Raw genomic sequence first — 25,050 nt, forward strand, 5'->3', positions numbered from 1 at the left:
AAAACGGTGTTCGATATCCAAATTCCAATTTGCTGAATACCATTACTTTGCAAGATATTTCATGATGTATAAAAATTTAATTTAAGAAATAGTATTGATATTAAATTTCAATATGTTTATTTATTTTTATTTTTATTTTTTTGCCAATAAATGGCACAATCTAACGATAAATCATCGGATTTCACAGTGAGTGCGAGCTTCTGTTTTCTATTCTACCAAAATAGCTGTTGAATCATTTCACATTTCCTTCAGAAAAAGTTCATACGCAGCTCTCCCAAGATAACATAATTTCAACCCCGTTTAAACTTTACATTCAGGAACTTACCGAATAAGGTTAATCCAAAGAGGCAGAAAAATATTTGTGTAGTGAAACTTTTCGAATAGTTGAACTTTCACGCCGATGACAAAAATTTGGAGCTTTATTAGCCTGCCCCCTTAAGGGTGCATAATGGGAGGTACAGTCAGAACAAAAATATGCCAAAACGAAAACATGAAATAATAAAAGTTTGAAAAGTTCAGTTGAAACGAATCAAGTTAAATCTGATGACGAATGAAAAATAAGTTCTTGCAACGCAGAAAAAGTTTGAAACGGAAAATTTCTAGTGTCAAATTCTCATTAGTAACAACATCACTACCGTAATCGCATTATTCTACTAATTTTTCGCCGAAAAATTCCTGTACTTAGTTCGTCCGATTTTAACGAAAAATATAGGTAATTTTAATCGTAATTGAATTTCTTATAAATCGTTCGAAACAGATTTTCTCTTGATTTCGTGTTGATTTATGGAAAATTCATTCATCATATTCAATTTATTCCTCGATTTATTCATATATTCACAAATAGAATCAGTTATCATTCATCAAAATCAAGCAAACAAAGTGAATTTTTCAGAGAAGAAAATTGCAATGTTATCAACACATTAATTAAAATTCAATGCGTTTACATTTTTTTTTTTTGCATAACTAGGATTTTTTTTTTTAGTTTGATGTAACCTTTAGTGACGCTTTTAGACCTTTCCTTTACACGTTTCTGCTTCGACACTTTTACAATCTGCCACATACATCAATACATCCTTAAGAGAATGCTGTAATCAGTTTTTACCGATCGCGTAAAATTTCACATGTTCTGACTATTACCCAGATTTACAAAGCGTCACTAAAGCAAAAAAGCTGAAAATAGCACTATTATATACGCAACGATGAGTATAAATATCCAACAAAAGGTGCCTCAAAATAAGCGAAACTTTACTCGGTCGATAAGGTGTGACTATACCATTCTCTTGAGATACAAAAGAATTAACGTATAGTGAAAATTATTGATTCGTCGTTGATATTGCTGTACGAGAAAAAAAAAAAAGAAAAATAATCTTACTGCATGAGAATAAGATGACGTAATATGATGTTTTAGTATGTATATGAGAATGAAATGGATTCACGAACATGGATGACTAAACAGAATTTCATTTCCAGTACACAATGATACAATCATTTTGTTTCAAAGCAAGTTGACAATTTACTATCTTTTCGAGGTATTCCTAAAAAAAAAAGCTCTTAAACTCGATTTTTCACACAGTAAAGCTACAAAAATTTTCATTCCCAAAACATACTGCGCGGCAAGTGCAATTTGTTTACTTATTTCGCTATCCAGTTGTTTGCGGGTGATAGCAAGCTACGAAAAATCATAGGCGAAAATTGATATGCTTTCATACCAGCAATGTCAAAAGTAAAAAAAAACTTACCGGGTGTTTCATCCGCATGAGAATAAATTTGTAAATGGGAGTAAAAACCAGTTTAACCCTTTAATACGTACATTTTTTCTTACGTGTGATTCACACTCCGCTGATTGCGAGTCTGAGCTCGAAATTCAAAAATTCATAATAGCGGGTCTAATATAGCGGACGTAAATTCAAACGGATATTTGATTTTGATGAAAGTTCATACTACATAATTTTTGGGATCACTGATTACGAATCTGAACTCAATATACGAAAGTTCAAAACCGCGTATTCAATGTGACGGATATAAATTGAAAAAGTTACGTGATTTTGATAAAACTTATAGAACTTTTGGGATCACTTGTAACGAATCCGAACTCGAAATTCGAAATTTCAAAAATTCAAAATCGCGGTTCCAATATGGCAAAACAAACAAGAACATCAAAAAGAAAAACTTGAAAAAAAATTCTTTAAAACGTTACGGTACGAATCAGGATTGCGTAAAAATTGTCATCCAAATTTTCGCGATAGATTGTCAGAAGATACTTTTTCCCTTATATTTTTTTTAGACTTGGAAATATTTAAGAGACCATGTGGTGCCAAAAAAAAGAAAAAAAAAGTAGTGTAACAAATAAAAGTCTGTAGAAAAAAAAAAAAAAGTTAACAAGAAAAGCTCTTCCATGCAAGAATGTTCGACGAACGACACTGTGCGAATACGTCTCGCTTGGCTTGCATGTAAATCCGCAATGTGCGGCATAGGCATACCGGGAAAACAAACTTACAACTTTGATAAGGCAGCCGAGTAACTTAGCCCGAGGGGCACTGCTCTCGTTGATATCGTGAGCCACGTTTATGACTTTCCGGCTTAACCACAATGAGGTGCAATGCAATGCGGCGCGAGGCGGGCTGAGCCGTAAGAATTATTCGCGTATAACCGACGTAGGCAAGTCGCATTTATTCCTTCGCCAGACTTTCGCCTGCTGCATTGCTATCACAAATTTCCCCCTCTTGCGCTCGTACACAGAAACGTGATATAATACGAGCGAGCCTCGAAATTCTCAACATAGTTCGATACTTGAAGGCACACTTAACCGGGATCAGGAAATGTGTGATCTTGCAATAATTTAACAATGAGATAATATTACTGAATCTTTCGTATTCGACATTTTCGGTTGTAATTTAACCGTTTGTCATTTTTATTTGCAAATGGAATGTCTGGAACATCTGCTTTTCATGATTCCGCAATTACGGTCGGTGAAATTCGATAATAATATTGTTGAAAGTTATATTATGATATTTCGTACGAAAGAGGCCATTTTTTTTTTTTTTTTTTTTTGGATTTTGGGAGGGTAAACCGAACTTTGATTACATCGAACATATTTTCTCTAGAGATTGAACTACTGATTTTGTAAAAACAATATCTTGTAATATAAACAACTTGCATGTCTTTGTGTAAAAAGAGATTCGAAATAAAGTTTGCTAATTTTTAGTGAAATTCTGCAGCTGTGTATGAATCATCGACACTTTCGCCTTCGTTTTTTTTTTCTCACTTTTCTTCGTCTCCCCCTTCAGTTTATCTTTTCATCGCCAGTTTTGACAGGGTCTTGAATTCTGACAGTTTGAAAGACAAATGAAAGCAGCGACGACATGCAACGAACTTTTTCTGTCTTTCTTAATCTCTCTCTCTTTTTTCTTTTCATTTTGGCAAGAAATATAAATAAAAAAGCAATTTGAATTTTTGCCAAACTTCTTGAATACAGTCGATAAAAGTATTCTAAGGTCATCTTTACTTCTAACAACGCTTCGACGTTTTTGCTTTTGACTGCTGTTAGAATACTTAAAATTTGGACGCAATTGAAACGGGTTTTATAAGTGGATTCATAAACAGTTGCTTGTTGGTCTGTTGTTTTTTTTTTTTTTTTTTTTTTTTTGATCCATGAAAGGAAAGATGATCAAAATTCATTGTATATTGCAGAGATCTTCGTCGATCGAAGTGTTTCAGATTTTCATCTCTTCTTCAAACGAATCGTAAGAACTACGTAAGAAAACTACTGTTAAAAAACCTACTTCAAGACACGAAGTGTAAAATTTACTCAATGCTTCTTTTTGATGATATTTGTAAGCAAAGAATGTTTTCATAAATTATATTTTAAAACGTTTAAAAGGTGAAAAAAATGACAAGAGTTCGACTGTAAAAAATTCTTCCAGAACTTTAACTTCGAGGCGACTAAAAAATAGATTGTCAATTATGAAAAAAAAAAAAAAATAGGATAAAAATTCTGATTCAAGTGAATAAATCTCAGCAGGAATAAGAATCTAGAATGATTGGACGATAGAATATTCACGATATCAAATTTTTAAACAGACAAAATTCTGTGTTTTAGAATTTCAAAATGCAGAACATCGATGTAAGGAAGAGTCGAATCACATAAACAGAGAAATGTTTATGCGCACTTACTGTACAATCCTCAATTATGTTCATTTATTACCGTAAATGAAAAACATAATTCTAACTACAAATTAAACATAAATTTTGTAACTGTAAAGAGATCTCTAAGTTTTACTGTTCTTCTTAATTCTAAATCGTCAGACATACACTGTATTTAAAATACTATGTGTGAAAAAATATTCAACTATACAGGTTAAATGTTAAAAGGGTGAATTTAATAACGTAACCGTATCGAAACGTTGAAACAAAAATTACTATTTCACACTTTTGGACTAATTAAAAAAATCGAATTTAAAAAATCTGAGTTTATTCGTGCTTTATCAACAATTTCCTAAATTTCAAATGATCCTCCAGGGTTACAAAATATCGAGTTTTTCTAAAGATGCATGCATATGTTTCAATAATAATAACCACATTCTTCAGCAATTCGAACAATATCAAAACCGGCGATTGTCACGACACCCATTTTCCCATAATTTTCCAGAAACAAACTAAGATTGGCTTGCCAGGTCTCAAATAATATTTTGGTATTCCATACTTTGACCATTCTCGCGTATTCGAAAATGAAACATTCCAACCCTCCCATTTTCCAATCTTCCCAAATTTTCACCCGAATCCATTAAAAATTCCTTTCAATAATTAACGAATTATCAAACATCGACGCAGGTATGATAAAAGTCTGCGATACGAGGATAAAAAAATACACCGTCTGCAGCGGCTTGTTGCAGCCGCCAAAACCGGTCGGTGAAACTACCGCATTATACACACGAGGCACGGGAGCGCGGATACTTGCACGAGATACGTTGCGTTATATGCATGGTAATTTAACAGATTGGAATTTTCGCATTTGTCCGCAGGTGGGTCAGGCCGCGGCTGCGTTTATCGGTTGGTAATGCAGAGTGAGAGGCGAGCCCGTCGTCTGTCCGTTGATTCGTCCGACAGTCCAACAAGCAAGTCGGCTACACTCTCCTCGTCTCTATCCGTTCCCCGGTCAGATTTCACGTCGGCTTATAATTATAACAGAGCCAATCTATCCGAGCCGAGCGTTGCGGCATTATAGACGCAAATGGAAACCTTGTTCGATTTTTGAAGGGTTAACCGTTACGAGGGAGTCGGACGATATCGCTTATAAGGAGAAAGTTCCGTGCTGCAGATTTTGCGCACCCGAGATTCCCGCTCAAAGATATTTACACCTAGATTCGACTGCTCCGATTAGTCGGAAACATTATTCTTATGTGACACGTATTATTCAGACCTCCGATATTGTTACGTATGAAACGAGATTCGAAAGTCGAACGGTTTTTCAGCGATTGGAAAATAAGAGAAAAAAAGAGAGAGACGAAAAGAAGAAAAAAAAAAAAAACACCGTTCATTTGCGATTATTATTCTCAATCGTCTCGAATGAAATGCGAATCATTGTTTTAATCAATTCTCGAGTTCTGGATAAAACCGACCGCGGGATTATCGCGCTCTGCGTTACCGACCATCGCACGCTACGAAATAACGTTACACGAAATAACTCGTGTTTTATCAAAATGCTGTAACTCGCGATTGGTTTATATGGAATTCATCAAACAACCAAGAGTCGACGAATTTTTCTGGACGTCGGTTGCAAGGAATAAATTTATAGGTGATTTTTACGACGGGAAAGACGTAAAACGGTGAGACAATCTTGGTTCTGGCATTACTACTTGATTCTATAGACGAGACCGTAAAAGTGACAAGGAATGTGTATTTTTTATTCAGGGCATCTACTCAAATTCACTGCTAAACAAAAACTTCCACATATTTCTAAAGACGATATTCAAAAAGCACGGGTAAAATGATTCAATTTTTAGATGGTAATTGTATTTTCAATTCAACAGAGGCAGGACAATGTTGTTCTTTCCAAAAATCTTCCCGTACCTTTCCGTCTCTTTGGTTGTTCGATAATTGTTTAGAAAGCAGCCTTAGTTGAATAAAAAAAAATTCGTCGCGTGAAAACGTCCAATAATCTCGGAAGCGATTGATCAGAGATCGTTGATTCGAGTTCGTTAAATTTGTATGCGGAAGCTTTTCGTGAAAAGATTTGATTCTCTTTGTCGCGTCCCAGATACCACCGAACCAGCCAAATTTGACTCTTGTCACAAAGCATAGTTGAATCAGGGTCACATTTTCAAACGCGCTTGTGATTGACAAGTTTTCAACAAAAAGAATCACTTCCAATGTACACAGAGCATGCATGCCGATACTGCTAATTATCTGTTGACTTTTCGTGTGATTAGAAGGATGAAAGGCTTCACTTCTGTTCGGAATTACGAATAAATGTGAAGTCACACCAACTCGGAACATTTACAACAGAATGAAGTTAAATAAGTTGTCGCATCTTCGTGTTAATTAAATGGATTTCACGAGTGCGGGGAATCGTATATTTTTCTCAACTTGTAAAACTTGCATATTAAAAAGAAAGAAAAAAAAAAAATGTTCAACATGGAAAGTTTGATGATGTAAAAATTTAAAACCGTCCCGTTGTGACCGAATACGATAATATTGTACCGTCAAAGTTTGAATCTCTTTTGCAAAGTTAAATCAGAAACAGACTTGGCTCGAAAAATATTGTAAAAAAAAAAAGAAAAAGAAGAAGAAAAAGTACTTCTCGGAATACACGATTATTCAAAATCAAATGTCGAAAAAAGTATAACGATAGCTGAACTTATACGTCACGCATACCATTTTGATTTCTCATCGTTCCGTTTCTCTCAAGTCCCCCCCCCCCCCCCCCCTATTTCGGCGGTAAATTTAAATGACGGTTGAAACGAACGCGCGTCGGTGCTTGAAATAATACGGAAGTTCAGTGACACCTCGTTCCGCGATGGTGACTTATTATTAGCCAGCGTGTGCCTCCGAACCTGACCTAGTTTTCTCCTGCGGGTTATTCCTCCTAGTGAGAGGGTTGGCCACGGCGAAAGATTTTTTTATTTTAGTAAACAAAACCAAAACGTCGGGTCAGGCACCTGTGCCTTGACGCAATTAGAGTCGGTCTCTGATGGCTCGTCTATTTTTGAGTCTCCAAAAATGAGTTTACTACGCTTTCCTTTTCGGTTTCTTTAAACTTCCGCCGTTCGATATTATACTTAAGTTTGAAGTGAGTTGAATTTTTTTCATCCCCATCGTTGATCTGGGAAGCGGATGACGCCGAATGACTCACCTGGTCGCATTGCAACCACAGTATGACGGAGTTGTGATAGCGAAGCGGACCTCCGAGGCCGGAACCCCCGGCAAGTTGCTGCTCCCTTAAAATTTCGGAATGTTTCGTACCAAACTGATCGAAGACCTGCAGCGATCTGCAAAATGGAAATTTTAACCAGGCATTAATTGTCGTGTCTAGTCGTGATTGACTCGGGTTTGCAGGGCTGTAAACGGAGCGGGGTTGAAATGTCGAATTTTTTTTATAACGAAACATCGAAGTTTCGAAAATTTAAAGTTCCGAAAGGACAAAATGGCAAAAATTTCAAAATCTGAAATATCGAAATTTCACCACTTTCATCTTCCTTCGTGTTGGATTTTCCATATTTTTACGTTCGGAATCGTGGTTATTCTGATTTTTCACACCCACTTGTTGGTTAAACTACGCCGTGTGAGTATATTTTAATTTTCTGAATTTTACCCTATCGAAACTTTGTTGTTTTGCAAAAGTTCGATATATTCAATTCAAGTTTCGCCACCGAATACCTGATTCGGAATTAGACGCTTTGCGAACTTTTCAAATTCGAAACTTCATCCCCACCCTGGCTGTACGATCAATCGGTTATGGGATCGAACGATGGATCGATTAATTATTAAAAGAAAAAAACTAAATCAAAGTACGGATTAACGATAATCAAGTAATGAAAGATACAAATTACTCGTTCTAAATATAAAAAAGGAAACCATTGTTGAAAAATAGCGATTGATCGGAAGAACATTTGATTGGAACCTTTGTTATAATACAGATTTGATACGTCTACGCATTATTTTTGTTTATTTCATTTTTAATTTATTTTTTTTTTACTTACGAAACATTCTGACTTCAGAATACGAGAAAAAAAATTGCCGAGAAAAATTTACTACCTGATACCAGCAAAAATTTCGTAAATAAAGAAATTAAGAGTGCTCGAGTAATCTTGAAATTGTAGTAAGTATGATAAACGGAAAAAAAAATTACAACAAGTTTATTTTTTGAAACAGGAAACCAGTTATCTGGATTGTCGGATGTTGCGTTAGCAAGCGTATCATAGCCAGTTTCCTGAATTGACGGAAGTTATAAGATCACGAATCAGAATGGCGAGTAACCGCTCTGACGATTGTTGCTCCAATTACGGATGTTAAACCTTAAAAAAGAAGCAAACAAACCAACGTACGCCGAAAGTACGTTGAAAATTTGAATCAAGGTCATCGTGAAAACGACTACGTCATATTTTACTTGTTATCCAGGATCTTATAAAACGAAAATTAAACTTCTTTCGTAATTGTCTACAATTATACAATAAACACAAATGACACTCGAATAAAATGCTTGTCGGTTTCGATGCAATTTTCGAGTACTTTAAAAATTCATAGCTTTTATCCTGGCTCGATACGAAAGTTGAATATAATAGACGAACTTTCCTGAAAATTTTTAGCAAATCGAAGTTCCAAGAAAAAAGTTACAGCTATCTGAAAATAGCGATTTTTCAAAAACCGATTGGCTTTTTGTGGCTGTATAATAAAGAAATAGAAGTAATTAACGAAATGTAGGCCGGATATCGATAGAACAGACCTCAATGAAAATAATCAGCAGTTAGTCAACCCTCTAGATTGAAAACTGTAGATCAGAGAGCCTTTAAAAAAAACAGGTAAAATTTCGTTAAAACAGTGACGCAGTTGGAAGCTCGGCTCCAAGCCGGAGTTTGAACTGAAAATATATTTTTTTCCTGAAAAATAGAAGGTCTACAGAGAAGAATACCGTTTCAAACGAGTCTCCAAGTTGATTAGAAGCTAAGATAAAAAAAATGTTAAAATGACCAAAGGATCGACGTTTTTAAAATTTTTTAAATTTCTCCAGCGGCCAAATTTGATCGTATCGGGCTGAAATTTTCAGGATCGTCTCCTTTTCTGTCTTACTTTCGAAGGAAACAATTAGCATCAAAATCGCTGACCCAAGTGCGCAGACTTTCGTCGAAAAGTAACGTATCTGCCCACCTATATATGTATACATACATAACATACAAGACTTATTTTTATTTTGCCATTTTTACAAAAAGTAAAATATACAAAAAGAGGGGGAGGGGGGGCGGGACGAGAAAAAAATCCGAAAATAATACATAGAGAAGAGCGAAAGGCCTGGAAAGAGAAGAAAAGGAATATAAACGAAGAAGATGCGTGAGAGCCAAAGTCTTCCGCGTATTACCCGCGATGGGAAATTGTTGGGCGGTCCGATGCCTCTGAACCGAAATAGAAAAGATGCGTGTTCGTCGGTAACCGTAGACGACGCCGGTTTCCGTTTCGTGTAGGAATATCACCAGACATCTTGATAAATCTTGCGAAGTAATCGGGAAAAAGGAATTTCCCTACTCAATTTTCACGTCCCATCGCACAACGAATGGTTATTACAGTAAAACTCAACGACCGGAAATCGCTGGATGACAATTTTCTTTCGTGAATATTCAACGCTTTTTGTAACTTTTTTTTTTAATCATCTCTTTCGTGCTTAAAATTCCGATAAATTTGTATTGTTTTATACGGTATTTTTGGAACGAATGTTTTCAGGCTGAGAATTTTTAGAAATTTCTGCAATCAAATTAGAAACATTAAATTATATGCTTTTCGATGTGATCGATGTATCAATTTTGAGTCACGATTTCATGTTGATAAAAATTTTTAATATGAAAAAAAGAATCATAAAACAACAATGCCGAATACCGGAAAATGAATCAATCTACTCATTTTTAGCTGAAAATTGACTGAGTAACCGTCAAGACACAGATGTTCAGGAAAAAAAAATATGGAGATACTGCGCGATGAAAAATAAGTATTCATTTGAGTGAGTGAAGATGAATTCTTGGAAGAATAATGAATTAACGATTTTTACGATATTTCATTATTTAGCGTGGATCAAATCAGACGATTTCAAATGTTTTTAGTATCGATTATACGGTGAAGATATATTTGGGGTCATTTTGATCCTGGTGTAAAAAAAAATGTCAAATTACACAGGTAGACAAAAAAAAAAGGTTTTAAATTTTTGTTTTTTTATTTTATATTTAAATAGATATATTTCGATTCTATACATCGAATAATAACTAAAATCTCCATTCATTACCTCTAAAGTTTGCTCTTGTCTTTTTTACGTTAATAAATAACACCAGTCAACACGAATTTTGAGTCTAGGTTCTAGATCTCAATTTTTGATTTCTTCCACATAGCTGATAAAAGAAAAAATAGTTCGATTGGATAAAATTGACTTTTTTAAAAACCAGAACAATATTTCGTATTTAACAAAGAAAAAAAAAAAATTACCTATATTCTCAAACATTTATTGTAAATAACAATTAGACGAACTTCACTTTCACGTTTAGATCACTTTTGAATAAAACACAAAAAATTTTGTATAAAAGTGATTCAAACGGAAAACAAAATTTTGTTCAACTGTCGTGTACAATGAATATTTGTAAAAAAAAAATAGGTTATTTTTATTAAAATCCAAAATATCGTTCCGTTTTCTACAAAAGCAAACGTTACCCAATGAAACTATTTTCTTCTTTCATTAGTTACGGCGGACAAGATGAAAACTTAACATCAAGAACCCGTACTCAAAATTCGTGTCGACCGGTGTTGTCAATATCTGAACGTGTGTCGTTCGAATTTGCTCAGACTTACTTTCGTTAAACTTAAAGAGATCCCCGCCATAAGTGTGTAGCGTCAAAGTCAAACATTGGTCCGCAACCGCAGGCGTGTAATAAAAATTTCGAAAGAACTTCCTTGCGATAGTAAGTTTCGTGGTTGGCGGTTAATTGAACGCCAGCAGCGTTTAAATAGACTTATCGCGGTTTGGGGCGGAAAAATAAGGTGGCGCAGTGTTTCCTGGAAACTGGAAGAAACCGGAAGTCCTTTGAAGATAGCTTGCTCACAGGCAATCGCTCGTACGGTACGCACCAAGATATCCTACACCGACCGGTACTACCAAGGTTAGAAATGCGATAACAGTGGGGATGAGTTGGTGGAGTGGTGGTCAAAACTTCGAAGGATCAATATTTCGAAATTTGAAACATGCGGAAATAAAATAACGAATGATGAATTGTTCGAAATATTGATTTTCGAAAGTTCCACCGATCAGAATGACACATTTTTATTTCGAAAATATATTTTCAAGTCGGTTTTACTTTGACTAACGATAAGGAAGATATATGTTGTAATCAAAAATTAAGATCTCGAAGGAGCAAAATTTCTTGAGACCACAATAACGAAAAATTACATTTGTAACATCTTTCCTTTGCAAACCACAATTTAGATATCGTTGAATTTATTGGAGGTGGAGGTGAAAAATAAAGAGAATGGCCGAATGATAGAAAGAGAAAAATGTCGATTTTTCAAAGACGCGAAAATCTAATTTGTAGTATTATACAAATTTTGAAGTTCCCTGTTTAGAAACTCGATATACGGAAAAACGAAACTTGGAACACGAAAATCTAGAATCTGTATACGATTCTATATTATCGAAGCTATTTCTAAAGATTCCACATTTTGGCATTCTATAATTCTGACTTTTCTGTTGTTTTTTCTTTTTAATTTTTTTAATTTTCATTTCCTACATTTTTCAGTCTTATAAATTAAATTTTCCTCCTATTTCCTGATCTTTTCACCTGCTTTTTTTCATATTTTGACTAGATGATAATAGGAGGATCCATCTTGCAAGCGGCTGTTTCTGTCTATATAGTGTTCAAACATCGAACAATCACCTAACCGAGTGACTTATGAAGTGCTCAACCCGATAAGTCAAATCTATCAAACGCATGGAGAAAGTCAAGCAGCCGAAGGTTCTGCCAAAAAGTGGCATCATTAATTTTACGATCTGCAACTTTGGCTTTCCGATAATAATGGAAATAGTTTATTATGTTTGTTAAAAATTTTTAAACTCATGTTTTCGAAAGTTGATTCTCTTTTTTGGCCTGGATGTTTATTTGAGATTAGCACTATGAAACATAAAACTTGGCAAAGAGGAAAAAATCCACGATTTTCAATAATTATTTACACCGAATGAAATACAGTTCATTTTATTGAAAATACGCCCCGAACATAAACCGGACCGTTTTTGAATCAGATAAAACCAACGTAGATTATTTTCAAAAAACTATCCGTTTGTCCAATATTCTTTATACTTTTGAAGGACGTAAAATAATTCATTGCGATATTTCTCAAACAAAAAGACATTTATATCTAGTTAATTATTTTTTCTACCATCAAAAAAATCAGTCATCATTTTTAAACGAATCAAGAATAGATGTTAAAAATTGTGTTAAAACCACCTTAATAAAATAAAAAACGACAAAGAAACTTCCATTTCCCTAGTGCCATACGTTGGGTATGGGAAATGGTTCGCTCTTCGACTGCGACGATACATGTGATCCGTTGTATACTCTAACGGAATTCGAATTCGAATGACAATTTCTTAGAAAAATCCAAGTTACAGAGCCTGGGCGAGACACTCGAGGTATAAATGGATATAATGTGTAATACGACGACCGTACGTATAAATTCTTCGGGCCGGAAGCGTGATTCGAATTGTTGAATGAATTATTTTGATCACGAAACTAGATACGAAAGACAGAGAGAGAGAGAGAGAGAGACAGACGTCGTGATCTGACTCACAGTCTTTTTCTTCCAGCATCGTCGAACTCGTGAAATGAAATTTAAAATAATTCTAACGACCGTATGGTGTCCGTATGTGTGTATATAATATATATATATATATATATATATATATATATATACACGGTTGCACACATGTTATTCGGGACACTAAAGCTCCTGAAATAAGAAGCATTTAATTTCGTGTTGCTGCGATTTATTGCTTAAAAGAAGAGAGCCTCTAATTTAGACAAGTTCGTGATTTTTTCCATGCGACAGTTGCGTACCTGTCAAGCAAAAACTTACGTACTTATTTATCAACGTAGAGTGAGAGAAAAAAAAAAAAAAAAAAAAAAATATACGCAAACGAATGAAAATTTTGGTTATTATTCGATGTATGGAATCAAAATTTATCTATTAAAATATTAATTCCAAAAGATGAAATATTTTCTGCTCATCTCTGCGATAACTGATATGCGATTTTTATTGCCTGAAAGAAAAAAACTTGTTGGTAAATTTTTTTTTTAGATCGAATCTCATATTCTCCAGCAATAGGCAACGATTGTTTTTAATAATTTTACCGTGCAAAGGGGTACATGCATTTTAAATATAGACATTGATAAAAAAAAAATGAAATTGGATCTTGAGGCTTAAATGTAGCATTGTAAAAAAAAATTCAATTCCAAACTAAGGTTGACTGTTTTTTTTTTTTTTTTCAAGTTTTTTTAACAATTTTTTACAATGTTATAAAATCGATCGATTGAATGGAAGAAAAATTAATTCCTTCGTTGAAAATGGCTCGTATAATTATTATTGGTCAACACAGAGTTTTTGAGAATTTTCTTTCTACGTATTCGAAATTAACGTACTTTCTTATCGAGGTATCCGGTATACTCTGCTATTCCCGTTGTTTCAATATCAATAGCGCGTAATTAACAAGGCGTGATCATTTTTAACACAGAGAATCTGACGAAGAAACTAGGAAAATTATTAAACGAAAAGACAAGATAAACACTCAATTCTCTAAGAATTAACACTCTACATTTAGCGACAAATTTTAAGTTACAAAAAATGAATTCAATAATAAAATTCATTTGTGAAGACAAAGTATTAAGTTCATGCTGGTCAATAATGTTGTCATGAAAGACATTTCTCTTCGACTACACAGTTATATTCACCAATAAAATGAATTTGAAAAATCAAACGTTCAGTTCTGATTATGTCTGTCGTACGTTGAAAAAAAGTTTTGAAACTATCGCTGCACTGCAATCGAGACCGACCACAGACATTCGCTGAAAAGCATATACATTATGTGCATAAATTGATAATTTTGGTTAAACTGTAAAATATAACGATAAGAATTAAGTGTCTGCGGTCTGTGAGGTTATCTACAAATTCGATTCGAAACTGGACATATTATTTCGACCGATTGCGTAATACGTGGGTAATTAGCTCAGAATGCAAGTAAAATTCCAGTATATTTTCATATTATTTTACATTGCTATTTTATTATACATATGCAAGATTCAAAGATATTTTTCAAATGATCAGTGATTTTACGATTGCTGTGCGGAAACACCGAAAAACTACGAGAAAAAGTTTTTAATTAACATTCCAGCGTCGACGATAAAAGAATATCAATTTAAACAACATGGGTTTTTAAAAAAAAAAAAAACATATTCTCTATTACTTGTTTTTTTTTTTTTTTTCATATCCACGATTCGCAAGCACGTAATGCTTTTTCATTAACGAAAACGCTCGCCAGAACTTTTGAACAAAACTAACTCTGCACTGAATAACTCTAAAGGGGCGTGTCGATGCTGCGTTAGAATACAGCTAGAAGCGATATTTCTACGGCTTTGCCAGACTCGAGTCATAACTCAAGCTCCAAGGCTGATAATGGCCGATAAAATTTGTATATATATAACGGATTGTCGGCAAGGGTGAAGTAGATGACGAAAAAACGAGCGTGATGGAAAAACTTCTTCGTATAATTTCATCGACGAGCCTGCGGGAAAATTTCCGCAAAATTACTGCTGACAATAATTAACAAAAAGTAAAATACAATAAATAAAAAAAAAAAAAAAACAGTTGAAACGCAGTAATGGCGACATCTAAATCATTTTGGCTCTCGGCCATCTTCTGCCACAAATAGCGTTAAACGGCTTACAGATATTAGTCGTAAGATTTTGGCTATTCCATTTTCTCTTCTCTTCTCTTCTCCACACGCGTAAAATTTAAAACTCCAGAACTACCGAACCGATTTTGATTTGTACTTTTTTGTGGATAACTGCGGAGTTTGGCCAAGTTTTAAGCCACATTTCGTTACAATTAGATCAATAGTTTTGGAGATATAACGATGTATGTAAGCCAAGTCGAAGTGGGGTGACACAGTTGTCACCTTTCAGTCACACATTTTTCAACTCAATATTTTTTTGCCCGAGGATTTTTGGGGTCGCTGATCACGAATCTGAAGTCGGAATTTCATCATTTCTGAATCCAAGATGGCGGATGCACTATAGCGGATGTAAAATCGAAACACTATTAAAAATCGATGATTCGGGCCCAGACTTGTTACTTATTATTAGTATTTTAACAGTCATACGAAGTAGCAAAGATCGTTTTGAAGTTGTAAATAAGCTGTGATAAGGTTGTGACGTGGAAAGTTTTCCAGTTTCCTTTTCGTTTTGGCACCGTCCGATGAATTTAAAAGTTTTGTTTTCATTTTCAATCCTTCTTTTCATCGGTCTTTTCGTGTTTCAATCTGAATATCGATGAGAAAATCGCCCGTAACTGGTTAACATTGATAAAAGTAACAGTAAATTCTCGATTCTCATTCGTAACAATTATCTTTTACTCCATTTTCTATTTGCAAAAATACTGCTAACTCGACTAACAATAAGTTTCAATTCTCTGGGTATAAATTATTTGCAAGGTACGCCATAAATATCGTAATACGAGATTTTCCGCATTTTCTGTAACAATTGGATTTATCGGTATATACATAAATAGCACAGGTCAAGACGAGTTTCGATTTTGATAAGAAGGTATGAAATTTCGATAGATTTATCGACAGTTGGACGAAAAAAAAAATATATATTCCCTGGAAAAGTTTGCTTTTGTATCCAGGAGAACGGTTGTAAAGTATTTTACAAAATCCGTAGTTAAAATTTTTATTTATTGACAATTAGAAACAAATATATTTATATGTAATTTTTCATCAACTTTTCACTATCGTATCAAACAACAAAATAGTGGAAAAAAGTTTAAAAGTGAACCCTATTACTTTTTCTTTCATGTTCACAAGTACTTTCTCTCACTAAACCCCCAAACGTAGTCCCCCATCATATTTTCGTTGTATTAGCTCCCTGATAACGTTGTTCGAAGTTCATAATAACTTGACGAAAACGTTCTCCTTGTTCTTCCAAGTACGCTTCTAAGTATGTTGTGTTCAAATTTATCGAAATGAACATGCAGCATATGTACTTTTGGAGACATTCTGCGACCCATGGTTTTAAAATTTTTCAACATGTTTTCAACTAGCTCTTGGTAATTTTCAACTTTGTTATTCCCTAAAAATCCAGAGACTACTTCTTTAAAATTATTCCACCTTTTTTTTTGACGGTACTTTTAAACATATCAGAATTATCAAAAATATCGACGATTACTCAAAAAAAAAAAAAAAAATGTATCATCATCAAAACTACTACAAAAGCCAAACTTTATATGAAATATGGGTACTTTTCCTTTATTATTTTGGAGCACAATGGATAGAAAAATCATAAAATAAATTTTAGGACAAAGACGAAAAAATTTCTTTGCAGAGTTGTGTAATAAAACTAAAATAAAAATAATAAAACAGAGAAGCACGTGACGAATTTCCTGCGTCAAACCTTCAACAGGTACATTTATTTCGTCCCCAAAGATCTGCTCAGCATCCGGCGGGAATCCGTGCGACTGCCCATCGTTTATACACGAACGTCACGTGATATTCTACGACATACGTGAGGTTTATAGATCATATAACGCGACATTGATAACGTCAAGACAAGAAAATCAGGCTAGCACCATCTCCAAAGCCAAATTACGATATTAATCGTGTATAACTAACGTACAATACATGCAATATCATGCGATGTGACCCAATTATAAGCATCAACAGCTGTCAGCCAAAGCCGGTATTCGGCAGCTTGTCTGAAGCCAGCGAATTTCGCTTGCTTATCGACACCGCGTGCGATACGGAGTAAAAAAAAAAATGAAAAAAATTTAATTAGCGCAAAAGACACAAAAAAAAAAAAAAAAAGGAATGAAAAGAAAAAAATAATCAATTGATACGAAAAATTGATAACCGGAGAGAAAAAGATTCGTTCAAAGTTATTATTTGTTTTTTTTTTTTTTTGTTCATTTCAGGTAACTTCTCTCCAAAATTATTTGTAATTAATTGTTTAATTTTTGACGTCACAGATTGGATGAGAGAAATTTGAGGAAAATTATAATGCGTCGGTTGAAATATCCTGACAATTATAATTCATCCGAGATTTCTGATGATTTCTGCGTTGTTTTAGTAACTAACGGAGGCTGCAAAAGATAGCAGCATATTTCGCAATCATACCGAAGCAATCGTGCGAAGACAAGGACGGTTCCTTATCTGAATGCCTCGGATTAAATTGAGTCCAAAATTCGTAATCAGCTCTCATTTCGGTATAATTGAGGATGAGTAAAGATAATCGCGGGTTATCGCACAGGCAAAAAAATAAAACGCCTCGTTTCTGACGCGTTAAAATTCATAATCATCTGTATCGGCTGCCAGATTGGCCGTTGCATTTAGTTATCGCAAAATACAGCGTCACCGTTATGAAATGAATGAAGAACCAGTTTGAAAAAAACATTTCTATAACGGATATGTAGATTTGCAATAAATTTGAAAATTTAATTCTTGGTGTTCAATTACCTGTATATTGAATAAATATAACGGTAAATTATTTACGTGCCAATAAAGTTTAGAATTAATTAAAAGCACATGCAAATGAATCTGCAATAATAACAAACAAAATTACTTTGATTTGATTAACTGATATCGAGTCAATAGATACGATATTAATAATAATTTGATGATGTAATCAAGGTATAATCTCACTATCGGTACTCAATCGCTGTAAAGATATTTTTTTTAAATTGTAGATGATAAGCAAAAAATGATATCTATGGGGAATCATCTTTCTACTTATATTTTCTGAAAAATTGCTGTATCTTACTTACCATTTACTAGGTTTAGATAAGCGAAGATACCTTCTTTTATTATTTGCGACGATGCTACGATTGATTTCATTGAAATTGTGAAAAATTTCAACCCATCAATCGTCCGACATATCTATGAGAACCTATACATTTCCATAACGAACGCAATCTGAAATAATTTGAATCAATAAACGCCGAACTAATTTAAACTTTGGCATAAAGTAAAATTATTAATACAACCCAAATCGGTTCTAATTTATAAAATATAAAAACTTGATGAACCAACAAAAATTCAATTCAATTTCCCGCGAAAAATACGATAATACAGTTTCATGATTGCACAAATTAAAGTCTCACACGCTCCGTATCGAATACATACTCGGTAATCATCCAGAATTATTACATTCCGGTATCGATTTGTCGGAAGCGACTTGTCACGAAATTTCTCACAATTTCTTTCCGTTTATTGGGAATACATTTACACGTGACATGCATAAGTATCATTATTTACAAATATAGATCTTCGTTAAGAGGTGCGAAACGCGCGACGAAAAATGAGAAGCAGCTACCAAATTATGTCGGGCAATTATCTAAACTACGTCTTAGCATTTCGCTTGATATTTGCTGCGATATCCACTCTGCCAGAGTTATCGACCAGCCAGATCTCTTCTCATATCTCTAACAGTCAGTCAGTCGATTAGTACTGTATTCGGTGTATTCTATTCCGCGTAGAAAAATACGAGCTCTACGTAAGCTTTTCAAAAAGCCAAGTGTTTCGATTTTTTTTTTTTTTTAAATTTTATTTTTTTGTTTCAAGTACCAATTCCAACCAAGCACCAATGGCAGTGGTTAAGTCTGTACGTAGCCGATTTAAAATTTTTTAATCATTACTGTTATTACGAACTATTTGAATGAAAGAAAACGACCTTAAAGATACAAAAAAATTTTAATTCATCACCGTTTTGTAGATTAAAAAAAAAAAGAAGCATAACAATAACAATAATACGGCTGCGCATAACGATAGTTACATTTGTATAAACGTTGATAAAATTTTGTTTTTTATTTTCAGACTACCCTTCATCAAGATGTCAATGCCACAATGGAGGGGCAACTTTTTTTTATTAATCGTTAGTCAAGGCCCGCATGCTTGTTAATTTTTGAAATTTATATGAAACAAGTTTCGTATACACTTGATAAAATATCAACAATACGATGTCTTTGTTGATTAGTTATCTTCGTGAAAAAAATTCTTAAACATCTGTCATTTTTTCGGCCGTCACAGTGGCCTTCCTCCTTAAACTGTAATTGCGTACATGACATATCATGACTTGTAATAATTACAATATAAATTTGCTCGAGTTGATGATTTATTAAATAACATGATTTTTTAAGCGATTAGAATGCTTGACAAAGAAATATTTTGCGATAAGTCGAGTATTTTCGCTGTCGGTCTCGGATAAAGTGAATTTTTACACGATTTCAACTTTAACCTTGAATAGCTTTTGAAAGAGTTTAGTTGTCAAAAAATTATATGATATTCGTTTTGCAGAGAATTGTATTCCTTACAAAAACATGTATCGGGCATTTATGTACATTGCCTCGTTACCGAACTACGAAAATTTCAGAAATAACTAACATTGGTTTCTAACTGGAAAACAGAAAATTTCGGTCAGCAGCCAGTAAATATTAATATTAGTCTTATTTCCTCTTGCTACATTAATCAAACGTGTGATTAAAAAAAAAAAAAAATAGTCGATTTTTTCGGACCACTCTAACGGATACGGCACAGTAGTAAGACAAAGACAACAAAATCTTGGTATTGTTGTTTCCAACGGAGAGAAAAGAACATAGTAGCGGGTCGGTCGGTATCTTTTTCGAAATGACTCATCATTTTTGACGACAGAACGATATGCCGCAAGTAATTAAAAGGACAATTAAGCAGGCGACTTTCTCTCGAAAGGGTTTCTCTTGCGGCGGGCATTCATGAAATTAAGGTCGAACTCGGGGGATGGTAGATATCGCGTGAGATAAAGAGTGGCTGCAAGGATGGGTCCGCGATCAACATCCGGCGTCTCATTCGCCGCTCAAATGATATAAAATAAAAAAAAAAAAAACACACGCACTAACCGACTGACCCTGAAACAGCCATGAAACGTGTGGGTGGGCGAAACTTCAGCCCACGGAGACGATATCTTTTCAAGATACTTCCGGACATCGCGTTACGGGACTCGCATAGAAGAGAATGACGAAGGTAGAATAAAAATTGAATATACAAATTTTCAAGCCCACTGGCTATGTAACGGAATGAGATTAAACTCTGCAAGTTATACAAAAAAATTGACCAAGGAAACGGGGGGGAAAAAAAAACAGACCAACTTTGGTAATTTTCAAGCATGATGAAAAAGAAATTAAGCAATTAATTTCAATGTAAATTTAATGAACCCAGAAAAAATAATAGAATACAAGCTTCCGTGTTTGCAGTGAGAAATTTCAAGATAAAATGATTCAATTTTTTTTTTTTTCTTTTTTGTAACAAATTCGAACTAAAAGGGAGCATTCCATAAGTAAATATTCTTAAGCGCGCCAAAATAGTATATTGTGTTAAAAGTGCGGGAAGTGCGCTTGTGCCAAGAAAAGCCCCAGTGTGTAAAACCGAGCGATACAGTTGTGCGCATGCGCCAACGTAATTTCGCCGCACCGTTCGGAAACAGCGAATTTTGCGCACGCTCCAGAAGCTTCGTAGAACCGAACATTCCAGGCAGATATCGGATAAACCATATTACCGTTTTTGAAACTTTTAATTTGCTTTTGTTGGAAGCTAAAATATTATCTAGTAATACTGCAAAATCAATTTTTTATCGAGTCAACGTTTACATGAAACACTTAGATAAAACAAATATTGTAAAAATTCATGTTACGTAAGACAATAAATTGGAATCCATTTCCTTGAAATCATAATCGTCAAAATAGCTTGTACGTGATTAATAAAATGAAACGACCGGAATTCAACGATGAACGATGCTTTTTTTTTTCTTTTTTTTTGCTGTCGTTATGTTTAAATATTTCTTATATCTCTGTGCGATGGCAACCATCATCAATGTAGAAAATTTTAATTGATAAACGTCTGGAGTTTGGTAAATGATCTTTCGGATTGATGATCGATCGATCGATATTTTACTTTTAAATTTTTAACTAAAAACCGTTGATACGAATGAGCAAACATTCGATTTTCCATGATGTATTTTAAAAATTGGAATAACGCGCATCAATCGCCGCATTAAACCGTACGCATTAAATAATTGAATACGGTCGACGCTCTTTTTATCTGTTACAAGCGTCTTTGAACCTGACCTGCGCCTACGTATTTATGCTAGAAAAAAATCCTTGACGGAAGCGATAAGAACTGTACGTTGTATTCGGTGGCGGAGAACGGAAAGTAGATGATAATTTTTTCGATGGAATTCGTTATTCATTGATGAAACGACGCTATGTATACACGCGACACAAGTATTTCATACATCCATACTAACAAACATTTGATAGGAAGATTGAGCAATAATTATCGTCTATATTATCATTTTAAATGTCTGTAGATCCTTTGACTAGCGGCATATATCGCCCAGAGGATCAATTAAATAACCAAACCGAATTAGCTAAGACGCCGTTGTTGAGACAAATATGAGACGAACGATTAATTTGTGTTTATTAATGTGATCAATTTGAATGAAACAAAACGTTATAAATAAGTAGTGAAATAAAAAACCCGTATCAGAAACGTTATGTGCATTTACGTTATGGTAATTTATGAAAATCGAAGAAAGTAAAAATTTTTTTGCCCCATCACTTTGCTTTTGAAGTTAGGGGAACGTGGAACACGACGGGCGTTGTTTTGATCTATCTCGAACAAATTGATCATTACATTGCCATAAGTTCAAAAAAAAAAAAGTTCTGGGACACGACGTATCTCTTCCAAAACATGATGATAAAAAATTTTCATTTTTCATCAATGACCCTGCATCCTTTAATTCTACGACGATTTGTCTCACGATCAGCAGTGAGAGTTTCGATAAGATGAGGTAAAAGGGTTGAGAAATCGCGTGAAACTTGTGAATTTTCAAGTCTACGAAGGCTAGTGATATGCACAAAACCGCGTAAAACTCTTGCGGAATAACGTATGTCACAGGTACGAGGTACAAAAGGCCAAGAAACCGTCAAGTTTTATATAAAGATCGTAATCACCAGGTGAAGCGGGGAAAGGCTTAGAAGAGCCGAAGTTTTCAGTTCGCCGGATTAACCGAGCACGGTCTATGGAATGAGCAAAAAATGGATGAAAATCCGTGCAAAAACGGCAACGATTCTTTGGTGGAGGGTGAACGGTGAAAGCAGGTGAGAAAACTACACCAAGTTTTACCTTGGAGGCCTGAACTAGAAAAGAAATGAGGGTTACGCTCGAAAGATCGAGGGATTTGGGTCATCAAGGTGGACTAAAGCAGTCCGGATACGGGAACAAAAAGCATCAAAGTTCGATCCGAGGATTTGAGGATGGCTGGTTACACTGAACTGCGTTTTACGGGGTCGAAATATTATTAAAGACGTTCTTGTGGATCCCATAGAACTACCTATCGATAGTTTCGATGTAACCAGGTTCGTAAAGTTCGATATTTGGTTAAAACTTTCTACGAAATGCAGACAATGGCAGTGAAATTTGTTTGAGAGCGTTATAAAGAAATAATAAAAAGATGAACTTGAGTCCAATTGCCCGGCACACTTTATACAACACTTTGTAAAATTTTTTCTACGCCCTAGAATTTGAGAGATTCGAACAAATTCAATCCATTTGAACACTGGATTACATTGAAAGTTGGTTTGTTCGGAATATTGCCGTTAAGTTGATACACCGATGAAACACTTTCGTGAAATGGGCCTCTTACGGAATGATAAAAAAACTGTGCGAACAGAAGGAATTCTTTTTCTTAACATCGAGTACCTACTTGAATTATAATGATCAAGTCTGTGATTGCAATATTGTACCCATGCCTGACGACTCGAACTTGAAGAGAACATTTTCATCCAGAATCTAAGATACCAAATCCGAGAACAAAGAACATTTACTTTACAATCACCCTGTATGTAACTTATGACGCCACAGGCAAGGTAGAAGCATTTTATAATATATATGTGTCTCGAAAAGTACCTGGGTGAGGTAAAAGGTAGGAGACGTAGGGACGGTGCGGAGATTTATATGGCGAGAAGGATGAAGCAATAAGAAGGATGAGCAGGGCGTTTCATTATACGTGGAATGAATTGTCGAAAACAAGAGCCGGTTCACTGTTATAGAGGATTTCGAAGCCTAGCCGGTTGATTGTAACGAATGCATCGGGCATATTAATGCAAATGGTGCATACACGCGACGCGGAACCATATCCAGTACTACCCAAGTACCAAAGGGCGTCGCGTCGTCTCGTTCGGAAGGAAACTGACAGAAGAAAGGTTCACGGCCCTGCATGAGAGGCGGAGAGGCTTTGGGGCCCTCGAAAAAGCAGGGCGATTCATTTCGCACCTGGCCCTGGTTCTGGGGCCCGTGAAAGCCTCTTTCTTCCTTCTCTTAGGCCACGGTGGTGGGCACGGGTAGGTAGCAAGGTTGTGTACCTTGTGCCCACCCATTGCACTCGTCCGTGAATACCGTCAGGGTATAAAAATATTGGTGCGCAGTTAGCTGGGGCGAATTGCGGAATTCGTGGAAACATTGCAGTGCGAAAATGGAGCGATGAAAAGAATACAGCCTCGGATGCAAAAGTTGCCGTGGTATCATTCGTACGCTCGAACACACTCTACCGAATCTGCACATTTTTCCGCATCGATCTTTGAACTTGGCGCATAGTGAGAAATCAGCAATTGGAAGTCTTGGTTGTGAGTGTCGTTTGGTGTTGTACCAGCTGATATCGAACCATTCCAAATTTAACAATTGATTCCAGACTTCCGACCATCGATGTGCTTGTTTTGAACGTTTCCATTGACGTTGCAAGACATAGTTGTGTAATTGGATGAATGCGTATTCTAGTACTGTGCAGTATTAACGCGAATTTCATGTTTCGTATTACCAAGTTCCACGGCGGAGCAACACGTCGTTTTCCTTCCCAGAAAGTCCTACGTCCCAAAGTCCAACGTTTTCATCTTCTTATCGGACTCTCTACTCACGATGCGGTATAAGGTTACAAACCTGCGGATGGCTTTAAGAATGTTAATGTGAATGTTACTGTTACTGTGACCGTTAATTATTCATCGTTGAGCGTGTAAGATACCTCAGTTGGAGAGACGACAAATCCTAACGATGAAACTTTCACTAAATGCAATTTTCAGATTCCATATGCTGTTGGTATGGTCCAACAAGAGATCCTCTCTTTATCAAAAGGTACCTTCGGGTATCTTCATGTTTATCATTCAAATTATCGAAAGCTACGACACGGGAAATCAGTCGATAACATTGAAATTTCCTGTAATCATCGACAGACTGAAGGATCACTGTAAAAATTTTGAGAAATTCGTAAAGAATTGAGAAAAAATATTATCACAGTTATCTCGAAATCGATTGGAGTTGAGTCCAAAAATCATAAAAACGTGTTAAAGCCGCGTCAAAAATTTACTATAATCTGATAACCTTTTGAATTTATCTAATTAACAGAGCCTTGTTGTTTCAAAGATATTAAAATTCGTACGCTGAGACTTAATTACTGTCTGTGACTGGGCAGAGAGTCGTAGAGGTTTATCAAAATTGTAAAGGTTCTCACCACACCTCCATAAACT

At 35.0% G+C, this 25,050-nt stretch overlaps 1 protein-coding gene across 2 annotated transcripts in view; it reads right to left on the reverse strand.

Annotated features, from left to right (window-relative positions):
* Window positions 1-25,050, reverse strand: part of LOC124175322 (tRNA dimethylallyltransferase) — a 116,856-nt gene that overhangs the window by 40,974 nt on the left and 50,832 nt on the right. For both annotated transcript variants that reach the window (XR_006869140.1, XM_046555434.1), the window contains exon 4: window positions 7,352-7,487. Coding sequence is in view for 1 of the 2 variants with exons in the window: in XM_046555434.1 (XP_046411390.1) it covers window positions 7,352-7,487 (136 nt within the window). In the remaining variant the exon portion in view is untranslated. The remainder of the gene's footprint in view (window positions 1-7,351; window positions 7,488-25,050) is intronic.

This window comes from Neodiprion fabricii, chromosome 2, assembly GCF_021155785.1.
Source record: "Neodiprion fabricii isolate iyNeoFabr1 chromosome 2, iyNeoFabr1.1, whole genome shotgun sequence".
NCBI classification, from domain to species: domain Eukaryota; kingdom Metazoa; phylum Arthropoda; class Insecta; order Hymenoptera; family Diprionidae; genus Neodiprion; species Neodiprion fabricii.